The sequence below is a fragment of the Vipera ursinii genome, assembly GCF_947247035.1.
Source record: "Vipera ursinii genome assembly, chromosome: 3".
In the NCBI taxonomy this organism is placed as follows: domain Eukaryota; kingdom Metazoa; phylum Chordata; class Lepidosauria; order Squamata; family Viperidae; genus Vipera; species Vipera ursinii.
Window position 1 is genome coordinate 210,535,562 of NC_139516.1, and position 21,162 is coordinate 210,556,723.

At 47.4% G+C, this 21,162-nt stretch overlaps 1 protein-coding gene across 3 annotated transcripts in view; it reads left to right on the top strand.

Moving 5' to 3' along the window:
* The window catches only part of LOC310638746 (ubiquitin carboxyl-terminal hydrolase CYLD-like), a 35,412-nt gene continuing 14,250 nt past the window's right edge, over window positions 1–21,162 (top strand). For 2 of the 3 annotated variants that reach the window (XM_083360071.1, XM_083360072.1), the window contains exons 1-9: window positions 1–448; window positions 2,859–3,347; window positions 6,037–6,315; window positions 10,800–10,875; window positions 12,632–12,828; window positions 15,467–15,623; window positions 17,242–17,377; window positions 17,525–17,635; window positions 19,194–19,285. In XM_083360071.1, coding sequence (XP_083216197.1) covers window positions 2,877–3,347; window positions 6,037–6,315; window positions 10,800–10,875; window positions 12,632–12,828; window positions 15,467–15,623; window positions 17,242–17,377; window positions 17,525–17,635; window positions 19,194–19,285 — 1,519 coding nt within the window. In that variant the 5' untranslated portion in view covers window positions 1–448; window positions 2,859–2,876. The remainder of the gene's footprint in view (window positions 449–2,858; window positions 3,348–6,036; window positions 6,316–10,799; window positions 10,876–12,631; window positions 12,829–15,466; window positions 15,624–17,241; window positions 17,378–17,524; window positions 17,636–19,193; window positions 19,286–21,162) is intronic. The other variant, XM_083360073.1, reaches the window with a different exon arrangement.

The window sequence follows — 21,162 nt, forward strand, 5'->3', positions numbered from 1 at the left end:
GCCGCTTGGCGACGGCGGCGCCCTTATTTGTCGTCGCGGCCGCCGATTGGCCGTCCCTAGCTTTGACGTCACGCCCGTCGCCTGGCCGACTGAGGGGAGTGCAGTTTCCTCAGAGTTTCCCTCAGGAGCGGCCGGGGCGGCTCCTTCTCCGCTTTCGGACCGAGCGAGCGACGGCGGAGGCGAGCCGGGCCAGCCTCTCGCTCCGTCTCCTCCCGCCGCCAGCCCCGAGAGGAGCCGAGGAGGCCCAGTCCCGCGGTCGGGCCGGCTCCGGAGCTGCCGCCTCCCCATCGGCTCCTTCCCGCCGCTGGAAGAAGGCCGAGCGAGGCCGGGCGACGGGAGGCTTCGGGGAAGGCCCGGGACGGCTGAGGGACCTCCGGAGGAGCCGCCGCTCCTTCCCCCTCTCCCTGCCTGCCTTCAGGCGGCCTTTTGACTCCCGGCCGCCTCAGAGGTAGAGTTTCTCCGTCGCGGCCGGTCGCTCGCCTGGCCTTTCGGGTCTTCCAAACCCTGCGCCGTAAAACGGCTTCACCCTTCCGGCTGCCGGTCGCCCTTCAGACCTGGCTTCTTGGAGCACAGGCGGTCCTCGACTTACGGCGGCTCGTTTAGTGACCGTCCCGAGTTGCAACGGCCCGGGGGAGGGGGGGGAGGGGAAAGGGACACGTGACCGTTCTTTCACGCTTTTCGCCCGTAGCCGCGTCCCCAGGGTCGCGTGATCCACATTCAGAGGCTGGGCAAACTGACTCGTCTTTATGACGGTCGCAGCGTCTCGCAGGGGTCCTGCGATCCCCATTTTGCGACCTTCTGACCGGCGAAGTCAATTGGGGGGAGGGACCAGATTCACTTAACGACCGTGTGAGTAACTTAACCACTGCAAGGGCTTCGCTTCACAACTGTGGGGAGAATGGTCGTAAAATGGGGCAAAACTCACATAACCAATTTCTCACTTAGCCACGTAAATTTTGGGCCCAATTGTGGTCGTACGTTGAGGACTACCTGTACTTATAACACTATATCCTTTGCTGATTGATTATACGCCTCAAATGTTGGCCTTACCAATGGCAATAAATAGATTTTTTCAGTCTGTTCGTTTGTCCTAACCTGTTCTGTACCAGCCTGCTACCGGCCCTGCAGAAAAAGCAGGGACAACCCCTTTTACAAAAAGGCAAGAGGCTGGAACTAAGCCTGCCAAATTTATGGACACAAAAGCAAAGAGAGCAAACACGAACCATGAAACAGGAGCTATTCAAGCGGTTGCCTTCAGCAAACCAGCCCTCCCACGCATTCCCCCTTAAATACAGTTCAGGGCGTGGCTTCTCTCTGCCTCCTTCCAAGGTGCCCCATTGCCTTCCTCTGTTTACTCCTGATTGACTGCCTCCTGCGTCGGGCGTCCTTGAACAGGGCCAGCTGTGGGTCATCTTCATCCACGCTGTCAGGCTCACACAGCTGGGTCTCTGTCGTGACCAGGTGGGAGGGGCCTGGCTGAGGGCTCTGCGGAGCCTCAATATTATTCTCAGCAAGCTCTTCAACACCCCCCTCCTCCTCTTCTGAGTCGTCCGACCCAACTGCCGAACCCACAGGCTGACCCTGAATCACAACATAACCTGGCTTTTCAACTCTTCCAACGGTGCCCTGTAGCTGAGTCCGTACGAGATTAAAATATGCACAAATTAAATAGATCTTGCCCAGATACTAGCAACGTTAATTGCATTCTGTTGCACTGGCCGTGAGGTCCTCAAGTGTACACCGTACAGAACACAAAGGGCAGGATTACATATACGTGTTGTAGTCTGCTTGTTACCACGATCGCTGGGATCTGGACGTCTCTGCTGTACAAATGCCAGTGTACTACTGTTGTTGCTCCAAGTATATATTGTGTCGCAAATGTAGTTGACTTGTCAACTTTGGGGAACATATGAGCCCTGCTCGCACCTTGGTTAGAATGCAGCATTGCAGGCTAATTCTGCCCACTGTCAGCAGTTAAATCCTGACCGGCTCAAGGTTGACTCAGCCTTCCATCCTTCCGAGGTCGGTAAAATGAGGATCCGGAATGTTGGGGGCGATAGGCTGACTCTGTAAACTGCTTAGAGAGAGGGCTGTAAAGCTCTGTGAAGACGTATATAAGTCAGTGCTATTGCGAAGGAAGGAAGGAAAGAAAGAAATGAGAAGGAGGAAGGAAGTCGTGGTGGTGCACAGGAGTTCAATGTTTAAGTTTATTGAATTTATATACCGGCCTTTTCCCGTAGGACTCAGGGCGGTTTACAAAGTATTTAAAAACATCAATACAATACAAGAGTTAAAAACAGTTAAAATAATTAAATTTGATCCCTGAGGGGGGTGGGGAACTCTCAGCCTGGGCCGGAAAGCTCAGAGAGCCAGGTCTTCAGGTCCCGGCAGAATGACCGAAGGTCGGGGGCAGTCCTAAGCTCCACGGGCAGCTGGTTCCAAAGGGCAGGTGCACCCACTGAGAAGGCCCTCCCCCTGTTGACGAAGTTCAAAGTTGACTCAGCCTTCCGTCCTTCCGAGGTTGATAAAATGAGGACTCAGATTGTTGGGGGCAATAGGCTGACTCTGTAAACCGCTTAGAGAGAGGGCTGTCTAAGTGCTATTGCTGCTGTCTTTGCAATGTCCTACAAGGTGGTCCTTTGGAACCATAGTTCTGTGAACGTGCTTCGGATGGCTTTCCAACAATTTTCATTTTCCTTGCTCTAAATAAATAAATGATCCTTGCAGATCAGGAGTACACATGCTGGTTTAATCTCCTCTAGCAGTTTCAATTTCAGTCTGCATTTGTATGAGGCTATTTTTATATCTTGGGAAAATAAAATTTGCTCAGAGGCTGATCGTACCTTTGTTTAATTTAGGACTGAAGAAGTCGTAAGATGGACTCCACAGTCACACGCTGTTCTTACCAGCCTTCACAGCTGGACAGGAATATGTACTACATCTTGACCGAAAACCACTTTTATGGCAGCAAGGTTTTTCGCGCAGGGAGTATGTGTTATCTGAAAGAACAGACATACCTGCAGCACATTAGCAGAACGTCTACTCGCTTGTGGAGGTTTGTCATGGAGCAGGATGGCTCCGTGGCTACTTTGGATGTTGAAAGCCTGCAGCCGGTGAACGAGAAGATGGCCGACTTCCTTTTGGCCATTAGCAACGCTCAGGAACGCTTGAACTGTTTTCTAGACAGGCAAGTTCTAGAGGCTGCCATGACGGCTGAAGAAGGCCAGCAGGTCTTGGTCGATCTGGATGATCAGCTTTTCCCTGCTACCGTCCGCTATATTGGAAAACTTCACAAAAGCCCTTTATCATCGGGGGTCCATCCAATTTACTTTGGAGTGGAATTGCAGGTAACACGGATTAAAAGGGACTTTTATTTTTCTTCCAGAAGGTGGACAAAAGTACAGGTAGTCCTCGACTTACGTTTCATTTAGTGACCATTCAAAGTTACAAGGGCAATGAAAAATGTGACTTAGGACCGTTTTTCACAGTTATGGCTTTTGCAGCATCCCCGTGATCATGTGATCAAAATTCAGATGCTTGGCAGCTGGTCCATACTTATGACCATTGCAGTGTCCCAGGATCACATGTTCCCTTTTTGCAACCTTCTGACAAGCAAAGTCAATTCACTTAACATCCAGGTTACTAACTAATCAATTGCAGTGATTCCCGTAACAATTGTGTCAAGAAAACTCACTTAACAAAATGCCTCAATAGCAGACATTTTTTGGGGGCTCCAATTGTGGTCGTAAGTTGAGGACTACCTGTAGTCAGCTTAACCTGTTGTATGCGGACCTGCCTCTTTCTTCACCACTGGGATACATGGTGAGTTTTTAACTTAAAGCACGAATAGAATTTTTTTGTGTGTTTTGGAAGTACGGAAATTTAAAATACAAGTAGCCCTTGACTTACAACCCTTCATCATTCAAAGTTATATCAATAAAGGAGAATATTTGTAGCTCAGGGCTGAAATGAGGAGTCCTTGGTGCCCTCTGAGCTTGGTTGTTCTCTTGCAGACGTTTCATTATCCAAACTAAATAATATCCTCAAAGGTTGCACGGCACTGAAAAAAGAGCAATTTTTCACACTTACTCCACGGTCACGTGATCAACATTCAGGCATTTGGCAACGGGCATGTATGTATGATGGTTGCACCGTCACAAGGTCACATGGTCAGCATTTGTAACTTCCTGGTGGCTTCCAACAAGCAGAGTCAATTTGCTTAACAACTGCACGGTTCACTTAACAACTTTGGCAAAAAAAAAAAAGTTTGTAGAATGGGCCAAAACTCACTTAACAACTGCCTTGCTTAGCAACAGAAACATTAGGCTCAGTTATGGTCGTACCTCAAGGATTACTTGTATGCTGTGGACTCCCAACAGCCAAAGAATTCCGACTGACGGGATCCAGGAAGAGAGTTTTCTCTGCCGTTGCCCCCAGCATGTGGAACACACACACAGCCCGGGGGGGTGAGACGAGCCCCCAACTTCCCTGGCTTTTTGTAGAGGCATAAAAACATTGGTGTGTCCACTTGCACAGGATGTCCGGAGAAGCACACAGCCACAGGGCCGGTTAGTGTCCTGAAAGCCCTCCCCCCTAACTTTTAAATCAGTTTTAACATTCATTGCCTGTATTAAATTTTACATACTGTTTCTGATGCTTTTATTGTTTCATTCCCTACTGCCCAGTGTTCCTCCGTGAGGGAGATGGGTAGTTCTTAAATATGGCAATTAAACAAATAAACATTACTGACACACTTCGGACTGCCCCCAATCTGCGTACATTTCGCCGGGATCTGAAAACTGGTTTTTTGATCTATCAGGCCTGGACTGAAGGGGTTTTAGCTTTGAATATTGTTTTAATTGTTGGGCTTATGTAATTTAATCTATTTTAATTTATACTATTTTTTTATATTTTATGCTGCCCTGTAAATCGCCCTGAGTCCTTTGGGAATAGGGCGGTATAAAAATTTAAATAAATAAATAAATAAATAAATAAATAAATAAATAAATAAATAAATAAATAAATAAATAAATATCTTGAGTTTTAGTCTATGGAATGTTTACTGTAGGAATCTAGATCAGATTTGAGCCCCTGCATTTTTGTTGCTAAGTGAAACGTTGCTTAAGTAAGTTCTACCCCCTTTTATGACTTTTCTTGCCACAGTTGTTAAATGAATCGTTGCGTTTGTTAAGTCAGTAAGCCGGTGGTTAAGTGAATCTGGCTTCCCCCCACAGACTTTGCTTGTCAGAAGGTGGAAAAAGGGATCATGTGACCCCGAGGACGCTGCGACCGTCGTAAATATGAACCAGTTGCCAGGCATCCCATTTTGGTGACATGCTCATGGGGAGGCTGCATTGTGTGTGTGTGTGAAAAACAAGTTATAAGTGACATTTTTCAGTGCCGTTGTAACTTTGCACGGTCAGTAAATGAACCGTTGTAAGTCACGGACAACCTGTGTCAGGATTCTGCTGACTCCTCTGAAGGGTTTCTGTGCTAATAGTCACAGTGGCTGCTGGGGAATTCTGGGAACTGAAGTCCACCTGTGGTATGATGGCTGGGGGAGTTGAAGTCCACCTGTCTTAAGAGTTGCCGTGGTTGAGAAATACCGAATTAGTGCAATGGACCCAGAAAAATGCAACCTCCACCCCAAGTCTAAAGGGAGATTTATCTCCTTGGGGAAAGAGTTTTGACTTGCTTTAACTCTAAGCAGAGGTCCTGTGGATAGGCTGGGGAATTCTGGGAGTTGAAGATGGACAGTATTTAATATTTATTTGTTACGTATATGTAGGGGTGTGGGTCTACACATCTGTTATATATAGGATGTTTAGGTGTGTGTCATGTATGTGCGGGCAACTACATTTCATTTTTGACGTGCGCTGTTGTGCCCACAGTAAAAAAAATGACAATAAAGGTTATCTCATCTCATCTCATCTTGAAGTCCAAAAACCTTAAAGCTTGCCAAGCTTGGGCACCCCTGGCCTCAAGCTATGCCGTGGAGGCCCCTCAATCGTGACATCTGTCTGCTAACTTCTCCAGGGTGGCGGTGAAGGCCGAGGCTTATGTGCTGGCACCTACCATGGGGCAGAATACTTCAAGTGTAAACCCAAGTGCGGCCTTTTCCTGCCATTCAACAAACTGCAGTTTCTGCCGGAGTCAGAGAACAAGCAGGTGGAGGCGAAAAGGCAGAAGGCTGATGGAATCGTGCCGGTGAAAATGGGCGACACCGTCGGCTTTTATTTGGATGATGCCATCACACGAGGGATAGTCCTGGAAGTGTACCAGAAAGAAAATGAGTGGTTGGCGAGAGTATGTCCGGTAAGAAGGTTTAGAAGAGAAAAAATTCATGCCTGAAATTGTATTTGTTGATTTTACTGGCTTGTTCCTGTCGCCCCAAAGGTGCTTTTCAAAAGGCAACTGGACTTTTTTTTCTTTTTCTTTTCGAAAACGTTTCGCTTCTCTTCCAAGAAGCTTCTTCAGTTCTTGGAGGAGAAGCAAAAATGTTTTCAAAGAAGAAGAAGAAAAACCACAAAGTCCAGTTTGCCTTTTGGAAAAAGCAGCTTTGGGACAACGTCTGGAAGCACAGACAAGCTGAGAGAGCACCAAGGACTACGTCGAAAACTCTCAGCAATTAATCCGGCCTGCGAATAAGCGTTTGGTTTCCCACTTGTCAAAATGATGTCTTCTCAGTGCTTGAGGCGGCTCCTTTGATTTCAAGCTCATCTTGGTTACGGAGTCCTTGATGTGGGGTTTGCGCCGCATTTAAATACAGTAGCCCACCTGCCGGTCTCAGCGGGGGTAGTGGTGGTGGTATGGTGAGATGTGTTTTTTCTCCTTGGTCTTTCCTAGGGTTATTCCTGGAAGTTTGGCATTCAGAAAAATCAGCCCTCAATGGACCCACAGGAATAAACCTTCTTTTCACCACCATTCAAAAGAGACCATGAAAAAGCTAAGAAGGAAGCGATAAGGCCAAAACGCATCTTTTCCAGCAGCCCAGACCCAGATAAATCAATAGCAGACAGACAACCTAGCAGAAAACAATACCCTAATTAAGGAATCACCAAGTAGCAAACCAGATTCCCCACCAACATTGCCAGGACAGGCTACTACTGTATGTAGACAGAGGAAACCCCACATTCACCAGCACTGATGAGGTTACCTAGTTGGGTCATGAAACGTCTGCAAATAAACACCCAGGCTTAATCTTAAGCGCCTTTGGGACAACCGTGACCTGGATGATTGAGAACCTCCATAAGTATTACACTTATTTCTGTCCCGCCTCTGTTATTTTCATGAGTAATTTGAGGCGATGAACACACCTAATACTCCTCCCTCCACAGTCAAATAATCTGGCTGGATATTGTAAAGAAGGGGTCCCCAGCCCCCTGGTCCGTGGACCGGCAGCGGTCCACAGCATGCCAGCAAGTGGGCCACACAAACAAGCAAAGCTCCATCCTCGGGATGCAGGCAGTATTCAAAACCACACCCCGTCTGGTCCACGGAAAAACCTTTCTCTGTGACACCGGTCCCTGGTGCCCAAAGGGTTGGGGAATCTCAATTATAGAGCATCAGGCTGACACAGGGCCTGTTCTGTTCCAGCCTACGACCGGCCCTGTTTGAATGTCAGGGACAACCCCCTTTTTATAGTCAACAGGCTGGAAAAACCCAACCAAATTTATTTACAAAGAAATCAAAAGTTCAAACAAGAGTTAAATAGGAATAACAGACCAGGACTCTAGCAGAAGATCTTCAAACGGTTGCCTTCAGCAACCAGCACCTCCCACACCTTCCCCTTTTATCAGCAGTCCCAAGGCGTGGCTTCTCATTGCCTTCTCCTCCTCTCACTGAGTTGCCTCATTGCCTTTCTCTGTTCTGCTCTGCTGGATTGCCTCCTATTCCTAGCATCCCTGAATAGATCCAGTTGTGAATCCTCTATGTCCAATACCTCGTGCTCACATGGCTGAGTCTGATGAGGAACATGACGGGAGGGGCCAGGCTGAGAGTCCTGCAGTGCATCAGAGCCTCCCTCTGACACCAAAGGCTCTCCAAACCCCTCCTCCTCCAGAATCATCCGACTCACCTGCCGGTATCACAGGCTGACGCTGAATCACAACAGGGCCTCTGCGTGAAGCTCCAGAATAGCCTTAGAATAATGGTCAGGTGCAAGGAATTGGGAGGTAGGGCTAGGTCCAAAATGAATGCAAGTTTATTTTATGCTGCCTCTATAAAGAAGAAACTGGGACTTTCTAACAAACAGCCAAGACAAATTGGCGGTAGATAACGAGTCACCAGAATTCAAGGAGGGCTGGGCTGAGATCTCTTGTGGGCATGAAGGGATTTAAACTGACGGTCCCTCCCTCCCTCGTGTTCGGCCTGGTCATCCCCTACAATAATAGGGACCTTGGAGGTCTTCTAGACCAGGGGTCCTCAAACTTGGCCCTTGGCTGAGGAATTCTGGGAGTTGAAGTCCACCAGTCACAAAAGGGCCAAGTTTGAAGACCCCTGCTATACTGGATAGATTTCTAGTTAAGTTCTTTAGCAGTTGTGCTGGTCCTAGGAAGAGGCAGAAACAGTCTGCCCCCCCCTCCCCCAGTAAGGAAAGGGGTTTCTGCTACCAGACGTCATCAAAGGGCCACGTTTGATGACCCCCTGCTCTAAACAGAAGCATCGGGTTGGACGCATTGTTAAGAGGTTGGGGTCCATACGATTCTCTCCGTGGGTTTTGTGACCTTCTTGGATAACCAGATAGCGCTGGGCACAGTTACAAGGAATGATGGCTTTCTCATTTTGAGAGAGAGAGAAATACGAGACAGCACTCTCTTTCACAAAGCCTCCGCTCCCTTCCGTCTGTTTGTTTGTTTGCATCTTTGACAGGAAAGGTAATAAAGTCTTGCAAAAGCTTGTAATGCTTGCTTTGAGAAAGGTAGAAGGAAATTGGCAACTAATTAGCTGGCGGGAGTCCAGTGCCTCTGCAGGGGACATGTGGGGACATAGGTTACTAGTGCCAAACGTTGGATGCTTACAATAAAACATAAACGAAAGTGAGTAGTGAGTCACCCACGGTAATGAGATCTTTGAGGAAAGGTGCGGGACTGGTCAGAAAAGAGAAAATCTGGAATGCCTCCTTAAGGTTTAGAATCCAGTTGCGTAAGGGAGGTGACACAGTGCCTGCATCTTTTCTAGTGTAAATTCATCAAAATAAATAGTCTATGGATATTCTTCTCTGTGAGGAAGAAATGGAGGTAGTGACAGATTTTATTTTCCTGGGCTCCAAGATCACTGCAGACGGGGACTGCAGCCAAGAAATTAAAAGACGCTTGCTCCTGGGGAGGAAAGCCATGACAAATCTAGACAGCACACTAAAAAGCAGAGACGTCACCCTGCCAACAAAAGTGTGTCTAGTCAAGGCTGTGGTCTTCCCACTTGCAATGTATGGCTGTGAAAGTTGGACCATAAGAAAGGCTGAGCGCCAAAGAATGGAGGCCTTTGAACTCTGGTGCTGGAGAAGACTCCTGCGAGTCCCTTGGACTGCAAGGCGATCAAACCAATCAGTCCTAGAGGAGATCAACCCTGACTGCTCTTTAGAAGGCCAGATCCTGAAGCTAAAACTCAAATCCTTTGGCCACCTAAGGAGAAGGAAGGACTCACTGGAGAAGAGCCTCATGCTGGGAAAGGTTGAGGGCAAGAGAAGAAGGGGACGACGGAGAACGAGGTGGCTGGATGGAGTCCCTGAAGCAGGAGGCGGGAGCTTAAAGGGACTCCAGAAGATGGTAGAGGACAGGAAGGCCTGGAGGAACGTTGTCCGTGGGGGTCGCGATGGGTCGGACACGACTTCGCAACTAACAACATGGATATTCTCAACCATCCGGGTCATGATTATCCCAAAGGTGTCTTCCCCCCCCCCCAAAAAAAAGGCAACTGGCCTTCCTTGTTCATTTTTCTTTGAAAGCATTTTGCTTTTCATTCGAAAAACTTCCATTTTGAGAAGACAAAAACGAAACAAAAAAAAGAGACACCAAACCCAAGAAAGTCCAATTGCCTTTTGGGGGAAAAAAAAGCCCCTATGGGACATCGCAAGTGCCTTTGCGAGGACCCAAATGAATTATTTTATCAAATTTTATTTATTAAATTTATTTGCCTCCCATCTCATGGTTCAGAGGACTCTGGGTGGGTGAACAATGCTTTTGTGTAATTGCTGCAGCTGTTGTAGGTGGGAAGAAAGGTGTTGTGATTCAGGGTCAGCCTGTGGGTTCAGCAGTTGGGTCGGACGATTCAGAGGAGGAGGAGGAGGAGGGGGATGGAGAGCTTGCTGAGGGGGTTGGAGAGCTTGCTGATGAGAGCCCTCAGCCAGGCCCCTCCCACCTGGTCACGACGCAGACCCAGCTGTGTGAGCCTGACAGTGTGGATGAAGATGACCCACAGCTGGCCCTGTTCAAGGACGCCCGACGCAGGAGGCAGTCAATCAGGAGTAAACAGAGGAAGGCAATGGGGCACCTCGGAAGGAGGCAGAGAGAAGCCACGCCCTGAACTGTATAAAAGGGGAATGCATGGGAGGGGTGGTTTGCTGAAGGCAACCGCTTGAATAGCTCCTGTTTCATGGTTCGTGTCTTGTTCTGTGTCCATAAATTTGGCAGGCTTAGTTCCAGCCTCTTGCCTTCTTGTAAAAGGGGTTGTCCCTGCCTTTTCTGCAGGGCCGGTAGCAGGCTGGTACAGAACAAAAGGAGAATGTTCATCCACAGCCATCCTTCCTGCTGAGGTCTTACAATCCTGTTACACTTTCCCTTCTCTCTTTTTTTTTTTAGGAGGAAGAGGGCTCAGAAGATGTTTTCCGAGACATCCCTCTGGATTCAGTGCTGAAGGAGGAGCTGCTCTCCTTAGGTATACTGGTGTTCGGGATAGCCCTGGAGGTTTTTTTGGGGTTTTTTTGGTCCTGTTTTGGAGTGTAGGAAGAATCCAGAGAAAAGAAATATTTTGGGGAATATTAAAAAAGGCAGAATATATTTTCCCCCCAAAGGATCTTAAAGGCAGGAAAGCAAACCCAGTTTTTCTTAATAGCCCTGAGCTCAAACTCGGCAGAAACCAGCTTTTAGAAATGTAGACGTAATAATCCATTCAGGAAGGTTGTAGGAAGCTAGAAGCTGATGAGTTTAGAAAGACAAAGACTCCTAAAGTCTACGTACATACCCCGCCCAAAGGACAGGAGACATAATGGGATTAACCCACCAATACCAAAAGGGCACACTCAGACTCAGGTCAAAGTACATGACACAGGAAATACAAAACCTCAAACAGGAACAGGAAACAAACCTCAAGAGCCCCAGAGGTATAAAAACCCACCACTCCCAGCAACATGTGGTCAGTTTGTCCCAGAGCCATCTTTCTGTCTGTCTGTGCTCTTCAGTAAACCACAGCAGTCTCCATTTTGTTTGTTCCCGGCTTGGACTGGACCCTGATGAAGACTTTTCCTTCCGCAGGAGGGTGGCTGAAAAACAAGTACAGGTAATCCTTGACTTACGACCGTTCGTTTAGCGAACGTTCAAAGTTACAACAGCACTGGGGGCAAAAAAGGCAATTTGCGACTCTTTTTCACACTTACGACCGTTGCGGCATCCCCACGGTCACGTGACCCAAATCCGAACACACGGCAGCCGGCTCATATTCACGACGGTCGCCACGTTCCGGGGCCAACGCGATTTCCCCTTTTGCGACCTTCCGACAAGCAAAGTCCGTGGGGGAAGCCGGCTTCAGTTAACACCCCCCTGTGTCTAACTTAAAAGCTGCGGCGATTCAGCCCAACAAACTCTGGTAAGGCAAGTCGTCAAATGGGGCAAAACTCACTCAACCCGGCTCTCGCTTAACGGCAGAAATTGGGGCCGTAAGTCAAGGACTACCTGTAATCCTGTGGGTTCCCCTGCAAGGCAGTGGTGCGAGCAGCTGCTGCTTACAAGGCCCCTGTGCTGGCTCCCCTTGTGTGCGTGACCCTTGCCATGAATTTGTTCAGTTGCCGCAACAGGGCGGCTGCAATTTTGAGAAACTTGGTTTACCCGGAGAAGTCGCCTAGTTGTTTAGCTAAAACACAGGGCTCTTCTTGGCCCTTTGATGACTTGCGGACTTCAACTCCCCGAAGTCCTCAGCCAGGCACGCTGGAGCGCTTTCCTGAGCCGTCAGGGAGAAAATGCAGAGTTAAAAATCCTTGCGAAAAAGCCGCTCGGGTTATTGAGAGACGCTCCCGGTTGAATCACGGCTGCAACTGTCCCCTTGGTAACGGTACCCGAGTGGTTTGGGATTGCCTTCTTTGAGAAGGTCTTGTTCGTTTCCTAGTCCTGAGATTGTTTATTTTTTTTTTTTTACACTTTCCCATCCAAGAATTAAATAGGTCTCTCCTGGTCCAGTTATGCCTATTGGGCGAAAACCCTGATAGTTTTTTTTTTTTTTTTACTAAGCAGAAAAGGAGAGAGAACGGTTCGTCCGAAAGCGAGACTGTTGCAAATAGTCCAATATCTCAAAGCAGGAATCTGACACCTGTTCCTTCTCTGGGCTTTTAGCAAGGAGGAAAGCAAAGCCTCGTCCAGTCGGGATTAAAGGATTCCCCAGAAATAGACACACAGGCATCGCTTTTCTCTGTTTGATACAGACCAGGATTCTGGGCTCCAGGAATATCTGAAGCATGAGGGAAGCCAAAGTCCAGAGCTTTTGGAAGACAGGGCCTGCTCCCTGGATGTCAACTCGATGGTCCAGATCAAGTTAGACCAGGGACGTGCAGTGACGGGGACGATCCGTTGGATTGGCTGCCTGCCTAATGCCCAGCAAAGGATGGCTGGAATTGAGCTGGTAAGCACCCATCCCGTGTGATGCGTTCCTGGGCTTTCGCTCTCTCTCTTTCTCTCTCTCTTTGATGTGGACCTCGGGTTTTAGCAAGATCGGCACCCAGAGCCCAAAGCCACGCCTGTGGATGCCTGCAGAATAGAAACCTCGTTCGTCTCCAGCAGCTGGACCCACCAGTGCCAGACGGCCCGAAGGTGAAATGGATTGTTGCTCTCGGTGGATTCTCTCTGCTGATCTTTCCGGAGTCAGCAGGCGTTTGTAGTCTGCTGATCAAAGGACACGGAGGAAAATTTTTGGCACTAAATCTTTGGGGGGTGTTGCCTTCTGGCTCCCTCTTGCCCATGAGGTGATAATGGGGGAGCTTGCATTATTTATTGTGCCTTGAGTCTGTCTGTCTGTCTGTCTCCCTACCTCCCTACCAACCTCCTTACCTACGTGTGCGTGTCTGTGTCTGTATGTGTGTGTCTGTCTGTCTTATCTGTCTGTCTGTCTGTCTGTCGTCTGTCTCTGTCTCCCCATCACCTACCTACCTACGTACTTGTCTCTGTCTGTCTATCTACCTATCTATCCGTTTGTCTGTCTCTCTCCCTCCACCTACCTACCTACCTACGTACTTGTCTCTATCTACCTACCTACCTAACTACCTGCCTACCTATGTGTCTGTCTGTTTCTCTGCCTGCCTGCCTGCTTACCTGTCTGTCTGTCTTTCTGTCTATCTATCTATGTATCCATCCATCCATCTATAATATCTCTACACGCACACACACACACATATATAGGACGCTGAGCTTGTCAATCAGAAGGTCGGCAGTTTGGCGGGTCGAATCCCGAGTGCCGCGTAGCAGAGTGAGCGCCTGTTACTCATCCCAGCTTCTGCCAACCTAGCAGTTCGAAAGCACGTAAAAATGCAAGTAGAAAAATAGGGACCACTCCGGTGGGAAGATAACAGCGTTCCGTGCGCCTTTGGCATCTTGTCATGCCAGCCACATGACCACGGAGATGTCCTCAGACAAGCGCTGGCTCTTCGGCTTTGAAATGGAGATGAGCACCGGCCCCTAGAGTCGGAAACGACTAGCACGCATGTGCAGGGGAACCTTTACCTTTTTATCTATCTATCTATCTATCTATCTATCTATCTATATCTATCTATCTATCTATCTATCTATCTATCTATCTATCTATATCTATCTATCTATCTATCTATCTATCTATCTATATCGCTACCTACCTACCTACGTGTCTGTCTGTCTGTCTGTCTGTCTATCTATCTATATCTATCTATCTATCTATCTATCTATCTATCTATCTATATCGCTACCTACCTACCTACCTACGTGTCTGTCTGTCTGTCTGTCTATCTCTATCTATCTATCTATCTATCTATCTATCTATCTATCTATCTATATCGCTACCTACCTACCTACGTGTCTGTCTGTCTGTCTGTCTGTCTCTATCTATCTATCTATCTATCTATCTATCTATCTATCTATCTATCTATCTATCTATATCGCTACCTACCTACCTACGTGTCTGTCTGTCTGTCTATCTATCTATCTATCTATCTATCTATCTATCTATCTATCTATCTATCTATCTATCTATATCGCTACCTACCTACCTACGTGTCTGTCTGTCTGTCTGTCTGTCTGTCTGTCTCTATCTATCTATCTATCTATCTATCTATCTATCTATCTATCTATCTATCTATATCGCTACCTACCTACCTACGTGTCTGTCTGTCTGTCTATCTATCTATCTATCTATCTATCTATCTATCTATCTATCTATCTATCTATATCGCTACCTACCTACCTACGTGTCTGTCTGTCTGTCTATCTATATCTATCTATCTATCTATCTATCTATCTATCTATCTATCTATCGTGTATAAATATTCTTAAAGCGAGGGGAACACACACACACCACAGAGCCCACTGCAAAGACCTCTTCACACTTAGTTCTCAACTTATAATAGTCCATTTAGTGATCATTCAAATTTACAACGGCACTGAAATAAATGGCCATTTTTCACACTGACGATCGTTGCAGCGTCCGCCTGGTCACGTGATCAGAATCCGGGCATTTGGCAATGAAGTCATATTTCTGACGGTTGCAGAGTCCTGGGGGTCACGTGATCCCCTTTTGACAAGCAAAGTCAGGGGGGAAGCCAGATTCACTTAACAGCCGTGCTATTAATTTAACAACTGCAGTGATTCACTTAACAACTGTGGCAAGAAAAGTCGTAAAAGGGGGGGGGAAACTCACCCAACAAATGTGTCGCTTAGCAACAGGAAGTTTGGGCTTGGTTGTGATCCTGAGTCAAGGACTCCCCTGTAATAGGGAAGAGGGGCTTAGAGGGTGGGGGGGAAAGAACATTTAATTTCCAACTCTTTTCAGTGCAGTAGAATAAAAGCAATAAAATCGGAGCCCCAACTTTTTACTTTTGCATATTTGGTATATTCTAGCCATTCCTCTAACAACAAACGTACCTAATCAGCAGATGCCAAAGTCAGAATTTCATCCTTGATTCCAGTCGTGACCTGATCATGAGCTTCCTTCCTCCAAACAATAGCCAAGAGGTATTTCTGATCACCATCGATCCCGTCGGATTGGCTTGGCTGAGACCTGTTATCCTCCCTGACAGGATGAAGAGAACCAGAGTTTTTCCAACGGCGAGTGGCAAGGTGTGCGCTACTTCACCTGTCCTCCCCATCGGGCCCTTTTTGTGCGGCTGGAGTCGTGCCAGCCCGATTCGCGCTTCCAGGGAAGCAAGTCTCTGTCGCAGGAGCCCTCTGAGTTCAGTAAGTCCCTTCCCTGCAGCCCAGCAGCCTCAGTGGGCCTCAGTTTAAACCCTTGGTCGGTGCAAGAAAATGGGCGTATATGGTTATTGATTGATTTATAAGTAACTCCACACAGCACGCCTGTCTACAATTCTTTCTTCCTCCTGTTTCCATCCCAAAAACAACAACCATGTGAGGTGGGTTAGGCTGAGAGAGAGAGAGTGACTGGCCCAAAGTCACCCAGTCGGCTTTCATGCCTAAGGCGGGACTAGAACTCATCCTGTCCTGGTGATTGGCTCAAAGTCACCCAGTCAGCTTTCATGCCTAAGGCGGGACTAGAACTCATCCTCTCCTGGTGATTGGCCCAAAGTCACCCAGTCAGCTTTCAGGCCTAAGGCGGGACTAGAACTCACCATCTCCTGGTGATTGACCCAGAGTCACCTAGTCAGCTTTCATGCCTAAGGTGGGACTAGAACTCACCATCTCTTGGTGATTGACCCAAAGTCACCCAGTCAGCTTTCATGCCTAAGGCAGGACTAGAACTCATCGTCTCCTAGTTATTGCGGGCAAGCATTGTCGCGATCTGACGCCACACCGGGAGCCAGCAGGCCCCGACGCTTGTTATGGACAGCTCTACCGAGCTTTGGTAACGCAGGGGTGGCTGGCTGTGGAATTCTGGGAGCTGGAGTCCACAGGTCTTAAAGTTGCCACGGCTAGGGGGTCCCTGTCATAGCGTTTCACGGCAGGCATCTGAATTGATGCTCGAAGCACGCTCCGTAAACTTCACGAGCCGTACTCCTTTGGCATCTTCACATTTGGTGGGATTTTCTAAAGCACCCCACTTCCGGTGTGGTGTCGGTTCACAATAACCTTTGCCCGCACACCGCTCGACCCCCTTCTCCTCCTTAACTATTATTGTCATGGTCCCGATGAATGAGACAAATCAAACAAATGGCAGGCATCTTATTTTATCTAAAAAGTCTTAGTAATGAAACGAGACATCGGCACTCGCGGAGGGATGCTAGAATCTGAAATCACCTCCCCCCCCAAACCCATCGTAACACACACACAATCCCCGCCCTTATCTACATGTCATAAATCACATTATCCAATTAGTTTTACATCTGAGGTTTCACCTCCCATTTTTTACCCAGGCTTTTCTAATCTTCTCAAAAGAGTCGTTAGAAAACTCCCTCCCTTCAAGATTCAAAGCGAAGCAGTTTAAACAAAAGGCTGTCTCTTATATTGTCAGTGCAAAAACATGTCAATGTTTGCAGCATTGACAATTATTATTATAAAACTTTTATTCATAAAGCATGAAACTCAGTCAGCTGAACCCTCAAATTGACTGGCACTAACGGTCGACATGGGCTGCTGCCAGCATCCTAGGTATCAACCAGGCATCTCCTTAAAATGTAAGATGTTCCGAGTAGCGCAGTTTTTTTGTAGCAATCCTTGAGTTATTGCAGGAAGCTGCAATTTCTTGATGTGTTTTGCAAAGGTTTGGGACATAGTTCCCAGTGCCCCGATGACAATGGGTATCACCGTTACGTGTATTATTATTATTATTATTATTATTATTATTATTATTATTATTATTATTATTATTATTGTAACAGAGAATCCTGCTCTGTTTCAGGTGAGGCGGATAGTCCATCTGTTCTGAGCAATTCTCCACCGCTGAGAGACGACGTGGCCGTGAACGTCCTCAAAGGCCGGATGAGGGGGATCCAAGGCCACTGCAACTCCTGCTACATGGACGCTGCCCTGTTCAGGTTGGCAGCCCCACCGAGCTTCCTTCCCCCCCCCCCGGGGACTCACTCGGCTTGTCGATACCGTGGCTTTCCCTTCTCCCCGCCTTGTCTCTCAGTCCTTCTGACATTGCTGCTGGAGTGACCGACACCTTGTTTCTCTCGCCACAGCCTCTTCTCCTGCACCTCGGTGTTGGATTCCATGCTGTATAAGCCGCCTCTCCCCGCCGACGGGCGCATCCAGGAGATCCTCCGGGACAAGATCGTTAACCCTCTAAGGCAGTAAGTGGCTCTCCCTATCTTCTCATTGGCTGCTTGGGAAACCCTCTGAGGGACAGACGGGACGGGAGGGTCAAGCACAGGAAGAACGGATGCAGGAAGTGGGGACCAGGGGTGACATGAGAGCAGCCCCCCATAGGGGCCGATGCTCATCTCCGTTTGAAAGCCGAAGAGCCAGCACTTGTCCGAGGACGTCTCCGTGGTCATGTGGCCGGCATGACTAGACGCCAAAGGCGCACGGAACGCTGTTACCTTCCCACCGTAGTGGTCCCTATTTTTCTACTTGCATTTTTATGTGCTTTCGAACTGCTAGGTTGGCAGAAGCTGGGACGCGTAACAGGCGCTCTGTGTATATTTTGTACAAGTTTTATTAATTTTTTAAATTTTACATTCAGATATTTGTGAAGCAATACGGTGGTTGGGTACAAAAGTAAACAATTGCAAATAGCAAATTATTTGTAAGTAGCTCAAGTTGCATCAACAAAGATTCCCTCTCCGATTCCCTTAGTTTCGACATGATCAAATTAATCGAATTAATACATTTCTAGTTGTGACATAATCAGTTAGAGAAGAATTTTCAATATATTTTCATGAATGCATATCCATATCCTGTTTTTAATTTTTACCTAATTGCAATAAAATATCCTGGAATAGCCTATGATATATAAAGAAAAGGGGGGGGAAAAGAAAGAAAAAAAACTTAATTTTCGGGTAACCCACATTTCCCTATTTCAGTAAAAAGTATTTATCCTGTCTACAAAACTTACATGGGTCACAGGAGGAACGGATGCAGGTAGGGGGAATGGTTAGTCTGGAGAAAAGAAAGACCAGGGGTGACATGATAGCAGTCTTCCAATATCTCAGGGGCTGCCCCCAAAGAAGAGGGAGTCAAGCTGTTCTCCAAAGTCCCTGAAGGCAGGACAAGAAGCAACGGATGGAAACTAGTCAAGGAGAGAAGCAACCTGGAACTAAGGAGAAACTTCCTGGCGGTTAGAACAATTAACCAGTGGAACTCCTTGCCTCCAGAAGTTGTGAATGCTCCAACACTGGAAGTTTTTAAGGAGAGACCGGACAGCCATTTGTCTGAAATGGTATAGGGTTTCCTGCCTGAGCAGGGGGTTGGACTAGAAGACCTCCAAGGTCCCTTCCAGCTCTATTAGTCTATTGCAGCTAGTCCTTCACTTATGACCCCAGTTGAGCCCCAAATTTCCACTGCTAAGTGAGACCCTGGTTAAGCGAGCTTTGCCTCATTTTATAACCTCTCTTGCCACGGTTGTTAAACGAACCGCTGCAGTGACCCCCAGGACATTGCAGCCGTCATAAATACGACTCCGTTCGGCAAGCGTCCGAACTTCGATCCCGTGGAATTGAAGCCACGACGTACCAATATTTTTCTTTTCCTTCAGCTTTTAAAAGCAAAACAAGCTGAGCCCAGTTTTGTCGTTAAGGCACGGGGTGCGAAGGAATGGGGTTTCGGTGGCCCGGGGTGCGGATTGGGGCCCCAGGAATTTGGTTGTCGATCGTGTCTTGAGATTTTCCTTGTTGCCCGTGTTGTAAACAGGAAAGGCTTTGTGGCTGCCAAAAGTGTCATGGATCTTCGGTATCAGCTGACCGAAAAGGGAGAGTCTTCCAGTTTTGCTACTTCGGAGAAAGGTACTCTCTTTCTTTTTCTTTCTTTCTTTCTTTCTTTCTTTCTTTCTTTCTTTCTTTCTTTCTTTCTTTCTTTCTTTCTTTCTTTCTTTCTTTCTCGATTTGTATCGTGAGATTCTGATTTCAAAATTGGGGGGGGAATGAAAATGGACCTGGGTTCACAAAAATGACTGATTTTCACGGGAGTGACGGGGCAGGAGGTAAGAGATTATCAACTAGATTCCCGTGCTGAGCTGGGGTTTGATGATCTGTTTTTTTTTCCTAACTAGAACTGGCTGGACTGTGCCAAAGTTAAGAGCACCGCTTTCTTGGAGAAAGGGCAAAATAGGTTTTAAAAATTCCCCTAGTTAATTCTGTGCAGCGCTACAGAGCTCCAGAAATTGTGGGCGCTCCCATCACTGGAGATTTTTCAGAAGGGGCTAGACCAGACATGTCAAACACAAGGCCCGGGGGCCGGATCCGGCCCGCGAAGTGGTTTCATGTGGCCCGCGAAGCCATCCTGGAAACAGTGAGGCAACGGCCCCCACTGCCTTGGCCCTGGCCCAGAGACCCTCCTTCTGCCAGAGACCCTCAGATCTCTCCCACTCCTGCCCAGGCCCCCATAGGCACCCTTGATGCGAACGATGTAGAGCTGGCCACGCCCACCCGGTAGGCCATATGCACTCTAGCCACGCCCACCCGGTAGGCCACGCCCACCCTGGCCATACCCACCCGCCCCCCTGAGGGCAACCGCAATGCTGATGTGGCCCTCAATGAAATTGAGTTTGACACCCCTGGGCTAGACAGTCATTTGTCTGAGATGGTATAGGTTCTCCTGCTTGAGAAGGGGGTTAGACTAGAAGACCTCCAAGGTCCCTTCCAGTTCTATTCTGTTCTATTCCTATTCCTATTCCTATTCCTATTCTATTCTATTCTATTCTATTCTATTCTATTCTATTCTATTCTATTCTATTCTATTCTATTCTATTCTATTCTATTCTATTCCATTCCATTCCATTCCATTCCAAATATTCTATTCTATTCTATTCTATTCTATTCTATTCTATTCTATTCTATTCTATTCTATTCTATTCTATTCTATTCTATTCTATTCTATTCTATTCTATTCTATTCTATTCCATTCCATTCCATTCCATTCCATTCCATTCCATTCCATTCCATTCCAAATATTCTATTCTATTCTATTCTGTTCTATTCTATTCTATTCTTAATTCTTATTTCTATTCTATTCTAATTCTTATTTCTATTCTATTCCATTCCATTCCATATTTCTATTCTGTTCTGTTCCGTTCCATTCCATTCAATTCTATTCCATATTTCCTATCCTATCCTATCCTATCCTATCCTATCCTATCCTATCCTATCCTATCCTATATTCTGTTCTGTTCTGCTCTACTCTACTCTACTCTACTCTACTCTACTCTATTCTATTCTATTGTGTCAGTTAGAATGGTTAGAACAATTCACCAGTGGAACGGCTTGCCCCCAGAGGTTGCGAGTGCTCCGTCACTGGAAGTTTTTAAGAAGAAAATTGGATATCCATTTGTCTGAAATGGCATAGGGTCCCTTGTCTGAGCAGGGGGTTGGACCGGAAGACTTCCAAGCTCTATTCCTTGATTCTCCAAAGTGCCTGAAGGCAGGACAAGGAGCAACGGATGGAAACTAACGAAGGAGAGAAGCCACCTGGAATTAAGGAGAAGCTTCCTAACAGTGAGAACAATCAATCAGGGGTACAGAAGTTGCCCCCAGAAATTGTGGGTGCTCCAACACTGGAGGCGTTTAAGAACAGACTGGGCAGCCACCTGCCTGAAACGTCAAAGGGCCCCCTGTTTGAGTAGGGGGTTGGACTAGAGGACCTCCGAGGTCCCTTCCAACTCTGT